Source organism: Hippopotamus amphibius, chromosome 7 (assembly GCF_030028045.1).
Source record: "Hippopotamus amphibius kiboko isolate mHipAmp2 chromosome 7, mHipAmp2.hap2, whole genome shotgun sequence".
Taxonomy (NCBI): domain Eukaryota; kingdom Metazoa; phylum Chordata; class Mammalia; order Artiodactyla; family Hippopotamidae; genus Hippopotamus; species Hippopotamus amphibius.
The window spans coordinates 41,165,632-41,173,438 of NC_080192.1; the positions used below are offsets into that span (position 1 = coordinate 41,165,632).

General features: G+C 40.7%; 1 protein-coding gene across 2 annotated transcripts in view; it reads left to right on the forward strand.

The window, feature by feature from the left end:
- The window catches only part of E2F7 (E2F transcription factor 7), a 39,907-nt gene extending 32,557 nt beyond the window's left edge, over nucleotides 1–7,350 (forward strand). The window contains exons 12-14 of one of the 2 annotated variants that reach the window (XR_009054884.1): nucleotides 1,541–1,962; nucleotides 3,835–3,958; nucleotides 4,409–4,545. Coding sequence is in view for 1 of the 2 variants with exons in the window: in XM_057743729.1 (XP_057599712.1) it covers nucleotides 1,541–1,962; nucleotides 4,409–4,579 (593 nt within the window). In the remaining variant the exon portion in view is untranslated. Of the gene's footprint in view, nucleotides 1–1,540; nucleotides 1,963–3,834; nucleotides 3,959–4,408 lie in introns of both variants that reach the window. The other variant, XM_057743729.1, reaches the window with a different exon arrangement.
- The last annotated feature ends 457 nt before the right edge of the window (nucleotides 7,351–7,807 follow it).

Below are 7,807 nucleotides of genomic sequence, written 5' to 3' on the forward strand. Positions count from 1 at the left end.
TTCATGTTACCTGGCCGAGCTAGTGCATCGATGAGCTCCTCTGAGTCATTTCACTCCTGGCCCATTGCTTTCTCTGTCAGTGAAATGAAGGTGAAGGCTGCCTTCACTTTCACCAATCTCACGGATAATGAGAAAATAATTAGGGCAGGTAATTTATTTTTAATGCATTCAACTTTACTTGGTAAAAAAAAAGAGCACAACAAATTCAAAAGATGATTCTGTTTTTATAATTTAGCTGAATCTGGCAGTGGTTCAGTTTAACAATATGAACCTCTTGGCCACTGTGTGCAGCTCACACACTGATCTCTTAAATATCCAGAAGTGCTGACATGTCCTTGTGGTCGAGTGCCGGGGCTGGAGTGAGGGGGCTGGACGTTAAAACCACTTCTCATCCATGTGAACTTAAGTATTCAGCCCTCATTGGTAAAACAGCAATAATAAGAGCACCTGCTTCATGGGGGTGCTATGAAAATTGGATTAAATTTAATAAGATAATACATCTAAAGCACTTAGGATAATAGTGCCTGACACTTAGTAAGATTCAGTAAATGCTGTTACTCCTTTGAAATAAAGCTGAACTATAACAGATACCTAATTTTAAAAATATGCACTGTGTACATGAAGCTGCTTTTGATGCAAAGAGACAAAGTGATTTTCTTCAATTCCTGGTTCCCATCACAGGTTAGCTTGGTGTTTGTTATTACCCATTTATCTAGAAAACATTCTTTATTCCTTTAGCAAATATTTTGTGAGGGCTTTGTCTAAAGATGCTATTCAGTGTTGCTGATACCTTAATAAACAAAAAACAGACCCGGCTTCTTCAGAATGAAAACAACAGCCCAGCATAGGGATCAGTAGTTTTTTCTGGGCCATTGGCCCTTGGACACTATGGTGAAGCCTGAGAATTCTTCCTCAGGATGTATATAGGTGCAGAGAATTAAATACATAGGATTACAAAGGAAGCCAAAATTATATTGAAATCCAGTTAGAAAAAGAATTATTTTAAATTATAGTAACATAAAGATCTGACAGCAAGTCCAGGCCTCTCATAACTTCAAAGTTGTGGAGAGCTTTAGACTCTTAAGAAATCTGCCATCACGGTAACATTTTATGAATACATCTCCGATTTTTACTAGTGATAAAGTCAAGGTACTGTTCATTCTGTTGTAATTTGTTGCCCATGGTCTTAACTGGGGGAAATATAAACGTCTGTGAGAAGTTTGTAAAAAGAAAGATATTCTTTTTCCCAACCAAGTTCACTTTCCTCAATTTGGAATCAGCGGAGCTCATGTTAATAAACTCTCTCAGGAGACTCGAGCATCCACCACGTTGTCTCACGGGTAAATGTGGGGGTCCGGTGGTGGCCCCCGCTGCGAGGAAGCAGCCTGGGGCCAGGAGGGCACAGAGCAGAGCGGGTAGCCTGGCTGCGGGGTGGGGGTTGATTTACTGCGGGCTCCCGTTCAGAAGGGCCCTGAGGGGTGGGAGCTTGGATGGTATCGTCACCTGTGCTGACTTTCACCTTGTGTTGCTTCTGTCCCAGGATTAAATAGTTTCAATGTGCTCTTATCTGGCAATCAGACCCCCCACGCTGTGGGACCGTCTTCAGGTCAGCTGCCGCCGCTCAGTGTTCCGTGCATGGTCTTACCGTCGCCGACACTGGGCCCCTTCCCTGTTCTCTACTCACCCACGATGCCCGGGCCGGTGCCCTCTGCTCCCAGCGCTCTCCCAAACACAGGACCTGTGAATTTTGGTCTGCCTGGCCTTGGATCAACAGCTCATCTTCTCATCGGCCCCGCCTCCCTGGTTAATCCAAAATCGTCGACACTCCCCTCCGCAGACCCTCAGCTTCAGGGTCCACACTCACTTAACCTGAGTCCGGTGATGTCAAGATCACACAGTGTCATCCAGCCCGAATCCCCCGTTTACGGAGGACATCCAGCCTCTGTGGTAAAATTACAGCAGGTGAGTCCTGAAGGTTCATTTCAGCTCGGCACAGAAGGAGCAGAGGGATGGCATTTGCCTGCCTTCAGTCAGATTTAAGTCAAACAACTGTAAGACGGGGTTCTATGTCAGATTCTCCCTGGCTTCTATTGTTGACCCAGAGGTATCTGCTTATTTCATAAAGCACTGAGACAGAAGGTGGGAGATCCTGTGCTTTAAAGGCAAAAATAGTTTTAGGTGTCAATCTGTTTCTTAGAATCAGAAGGGACGTCCTTAAAGCATAGTTCACAGGGTTTTGTTGTTTTTTTTTTTCTTTTTAAGATTTATTTATTTATTTATTTATTTATTGGCTGCATTGGGTCTTCGTTGCTGCACTTGGGCTTTCTCTAGTTGTGTCGAGCGAGGGCTACTCTGTGGCCGTGTGCCAGTTTCCCATTGCGGTGGCTTCTCTTGTTGCAGAGCTCAGACTCTAGGCACACGGACTTCAGTAGTTGTGGTGCACAGGCTTAGTTGCTGTGAGGCATGTGGGATCTTCCTGGCCCAGGGATCGAACTCTTGTCCCCTGCATTGGCAGGCAGATTCTTAACCACTGCGCCACCAGGGAAGCCCCACAGTGATTTTTGATGCATGCTGAATACTCAGATGATTTCTCCAAGCTCTCATGTCACTAGGTCATTAAGGAGACCATCCTGAATTTTAATTGTGCAGCTATAGAAACAATCAAAGGAAACAGAAATCTTGATACGAGCTCAAAGATTTGTAGCATCTATCATATCATGCACGGTTTAGGAGGTAATGGCTATATATTAATATATCCATTGTTTCCTTGATGTGTAGGTATGTACATACTCAAAATATATAGAGATGTACATATATACATGTCTGTAATCAGTATAAATTAATCAGTACTTTATTTGCCTCCCCAACTCCATCTGTAGTTCAGTCAGTAAGCATTTGTTGAATTCCTGTTACGCATTAGGCATTGTTCAGAGTAATTATTTCTCTCCCAGAGAAAGAGTTGTGTTGTGGCCAAAAGTGTTTTAGACAAGTAATTCAGAGGCTCAAAAGTTTGTTAGACATTGAAATATCCATGTTAGTTTTTAAATAAGGCGATTATAATATAGCAGATGCTTCTTGATCACAAGTTATGTGCCAGGCAGTGACCCAGGCAGTAAAGATATAACAATAAACAGGATCATGGTTCCTGCCCTTTTAGAGCACATTAAAGGGATAAATATCTAACATGAAAGGATAAACATTAGCAAGTAAACAAAAAGAACAAAGACACATACACATACTACTTGCCTGGCATGATCGAAAGTACTTTATAAATATTATCTCCTTTAACTGTTATAACCCTGCTAAGTTGGTACTTTTATCACCCCCAATTATGGATGAAGAAACTGAGGACAGACTGGTTAAGTAATATGCCCAAGGTCACGCAGCTCGTTATGACAGAGCCCAAACCCTGGCTCCAGGTGTCAGTGCCACGCTTGTGACCTCTTCACTCAGCTGCCTTTCTGCACACAAAATAAATCAGCTCGTTTCCAACTGTGATGAGTGTTGTGAAGGAGATATACCGGCTGAGTGTGACAGAAAAGCAAAGAGGATGGAACACCTGCACGGGGATCACAGCGACATAGGTCATGAGGGGCCTCCTGCACTGTTGGTGGAAATGTGAGTTGGTGCAGCCACTAAGGAAAACAGAGTGTAGGTTCCTCAGAAAACTAAAAATAGAGTTGCCATAGGATCCGCCAATCCCACTCCTGGGCATGTACCTGGACAAATACCTGGACAAAACTGTAATTCAAGAAGATACAGGCACCCCTATGTTCATAGCAGCCCTATTCACAATAGCCAAGACCTGGAAGCAACCTAAATGTCCATCAACAGATGAATGGATAAGGAAGATGTGATATACACACACAATGGAATACTGCTCAGCCATAAAACAAAGAATGAAATAATGCCATTTGCAGCAACATGGATGCAACTAGAGATGATCATGCTAACGGAAGTAAGTCAGAAAGAGAAAGACAAATACCACATGATATCACTTATATGTGAAATCTAAAGTGTGGCACAAATGAACAAAATAGAAACAGACTCACAGACATAGAGAACAGACTTGTGGTTGCCGGTGGCGGGGGTAGGGCAGGACTGGGAGTTCGGGATTAGCAGATATAAACTATTATATACAGGATGGATAAACAACAAGGTCCTATTGTATAGCATAGGGAATTTTATTCAATATCCTGTGATAAACCATAATGGAAAAGAATATAAAAAAAAAAGTCTGGGTATAACTGAGTTACTTTGCTGTACAGCAGAGATTGGCACAACCATTGTAAATCAACTATACTTCAGTGAAAAAAAAAGAGAGAGAGGTGGCTTCCAGTTCAGAGATTGGGTACAATTTGACTTCACTTCTGTTTTTATGTACTTTTTTTCTTTTTTCCTCTTTTAGTCACCGGTTCCAGTGACCCCCAAGAGCATCCGACGCACGCATCGAGAGACCTTTTTCAAGACACCTGGCAGCCTCGGGGACCCTGTCTTTAGGAGAAGAGAAAGGAATCAGTCACAAAACACCAGCTCAGCACAAAGGAGACTCGAAATCCCCAGCAGCGGGGCTGACTAACCTGACGCTTTGCCTGGGTGGGGTGGGATCCAGGCGCCTATATTTCCCTGTGTTACAGGTCATGTCCTAGCGCTGAATGGAAACTAGAATGCAAACCATCTGGTCTTCAGCACGCATCCTTCCTCTCTCCTGCATCCCCTGGTTCTGATGTTAACTCTCCATCATCATGAAGCATCTATTTTCCTGAAAGTAATTGTTCCTAATTGTGCATTTCATACCAGTTAGAGTCCAGACTCTGTGCATGGTGTCACAGTGAAAGCACCAACAGACTTTTGTGGTTTTCATTCAAGAATCATCTTATTGCTGGAAGGAGATCTGAACAGCCTCCTGGAGCCTTGTGGTTTTTCTAAAGGGGTTGGGGGGGAGCGTCTAGCACTTAACTGGGTTGAGCATTCTTGATGTGTATTCCCACTCCCCCGGGGTAGATCTGTGGTGAGACACTTCCTTTCTGCAGTTTAAAAAAGCTACTGCTTCCTTTGGCTTCATCAAGAAGCCAACTTCAGTTGTGAATCCTATGGTATTATTTATTTTGTTCCTGAAGTGGGATTTAGTGCAAGAAGTTTACAACGACAGCAAAACACATATTTTTCAGGGTATGACGACTTGAATGTTTGTACTTTTTTCCTGTAATTTGCCCTGCACTTACTTTACAACCTAGTAATAATGTGGATAAATGTATATACATGATGGAATGTCAAGACCAAAATAACTGTGAATGACACACCTTGCTATAATGAACTGTGCTAACCCAGCCTGGGCATGAGAATTAAGATGAACTCTAGCAGCCAGATAGCTGCTTCTCAATAACTGTGTGAACGGTGAGGTTTTACTGTTCGTTTGTAAAAAAAAAAAAAAAAAAAAAAAATCCTATCATGTTCAGTTTCCTTCACTACATGCCCTTGTGGTTTTTTTTACTTAAATGTTAACTGTAGAGTATCAGGTATGGAATGCCTTCTAGCAATTGCTGTTATTGAATAAATCAGGATGGTAGAAAGCAATTATATGGAAAATTGGAACCTAGTTGGGACCTTTTAGTAGAATTCTGAAGAATGACAATGTAGAAATTGATATAGGACAATAGGTGATACTTTATTTTTTTTCTTTTACTTTTTTTTCTTCATGTTGGGAAGAGTAGGAGGTAAAACGGACACATCATGTTCAGAATCCAAGAGTATTCAAACCAGTTATTTTTCATAGAACTTCTGTAAAATAAGAACAGAGTGCAGGGGATCATTGCTCTAGCATAAATACAATTCTGGAAACTCGTCAGCATGCCTTTGTTAAACCGTATTTAGGGTTTCATTAAGTAGCCAAACTAGATCTTTGTATGCCTAGGTGTATTGATATTTACCTCATTGTCTCTTCAGAGTAAATGGCTTCCTCCTTCCCTCCTTCCCCCCCACCTCTCTCCCTCTCTCCCTTCATTTCTCCCTCTTTTCCTTCATTCCTTCCTTTCTTTATTCCTTTCTTGTGGTTTAAACTTCTTAGATGTGGAATCTTGGTGTAGGATTTTATTTTTACTTTTGGACCCAATAGAATGTTATATGAAAGAAAAATATTAATTTAAGAGACTCTGGGAGTCTGAGTAAAGTAGTTTTATATTAACTACAGGATAATATTAGCCTTATCACCCCCACAAGATTTTTGAAAACTTGAGGTAGGTACCCAGATTAAATAAATTTGCTGTTATATAAAATTTTTATCAACACTAAACTTTTAAAGTTTACAAGATGGTGTTTTTTCCCCCTTTTCACAATCTCCTCTAGAGTTAAACAGATAAAAAAATGTGACTCTCATCACCAGCTAATCTAATTGCATGGTAATGATTACCCTGAACTAATATGATGGGTTCCCTATGGAAACAAAAATATGCCTTTTTCAAGTAGATTATAAGACATACCGCATGTAAGTCTGCACAGGATACATGCATTTTAAATATATCATGCTTCAGACCTTCCACAAAATATTTTCACTACAAGAGGTCTATTTGTAGATGAAAACACAGACTGATTTTCCCCATACTGTTCTTGGGTGCCTGCCACTTTAACTTCTCTGCTATCCTTTTTTTATTATTTTTTTTAATTCTGTTCATAATATGACCACATAAACCTCAGAGGATTCACGGTTCTTGAGGGGTGTTAAGAAACAAACCCATAAATGAGATTATGATTCTTTGACCATACTTAGCAATAGAAAACCAAGAGCAGATTGCTTTTGTATTCAGTACCCACTTCATGTGGCTTTGTGATGTGTAGAAATAATAATTCAATGGTCATTTCCATCGGGAATATGAATCTGTTTGTTTCAGGGCAACTGATGGTAGCTGAGCAGCTGAGCTAGACTTGGATATTAAGGGTAGTGAAAAAGTCATGGCAGTCTTGAGTCTATCATTGTATAATTTTGTAAAAGAAAAAAAAAAAAAAAAAGGAAATGCAGCTTTGAGTCAGCACTGAGGAAGGTGTGTGTGTACCCTACACTGTCCAGGGTTTGTGAAGCCCTTTCATTCTGGTACAAGAGTTGGGGGTATAACTTTTATACTTGAATCTACCTACCGAGTTTACATTTCTCAATTCCTTTTTGTAAGGTGCTATTTCTGTATTTAAGTAACTTTTTTCCCAATGTAAAGCTGCTTTCTGCTTTATCTTATTGCACTGCTAGTTTTCTGTAGGTAGTCATTTTATTGCTGCTTACTGCTTTTTTCAGATTATTGAGCTCTGTTCTTTCTTCTCTTGGCTATATTATCTATATAATTTTTTTCCTTTAGCAAAGTATTAAGCTTTATAAAATAGCAATAAAAGTTAATTCATTTTAACAAGAGATGTTGGTTGTGTTTGTTGGTGGGCTTTATGTGGGTACTGATTTCAGGAAAACCATTCACTGTTGCAGAACAGCCAACCAGACCTTCATAAACCCAAGTCAGATGTTTGTGCAGAGACCTTACAGCGGTTCCCAAATGCCAGAATTTACTGTATCAGAATCACGTGGGAGCTTGGGAGGGTTGAGGGACTACTCTGTTGAGCTTTTGATTTCTACCAAAGATAGAATCACTGGGGGTTTGGAGCTTCCAGATGATTCTGAAGCTTAACCAATATAAGAATCACAGGTGAGACTACCTCCCCCACTTCTCATGATATCTGCAAGGTTAAATGCTTCTCAGTCTAGCAAATGCCCACCTGTAGTTCAAAGCCAGATTCTATTGTTAACCCTCACTTTTAAATGAGTCTCCGA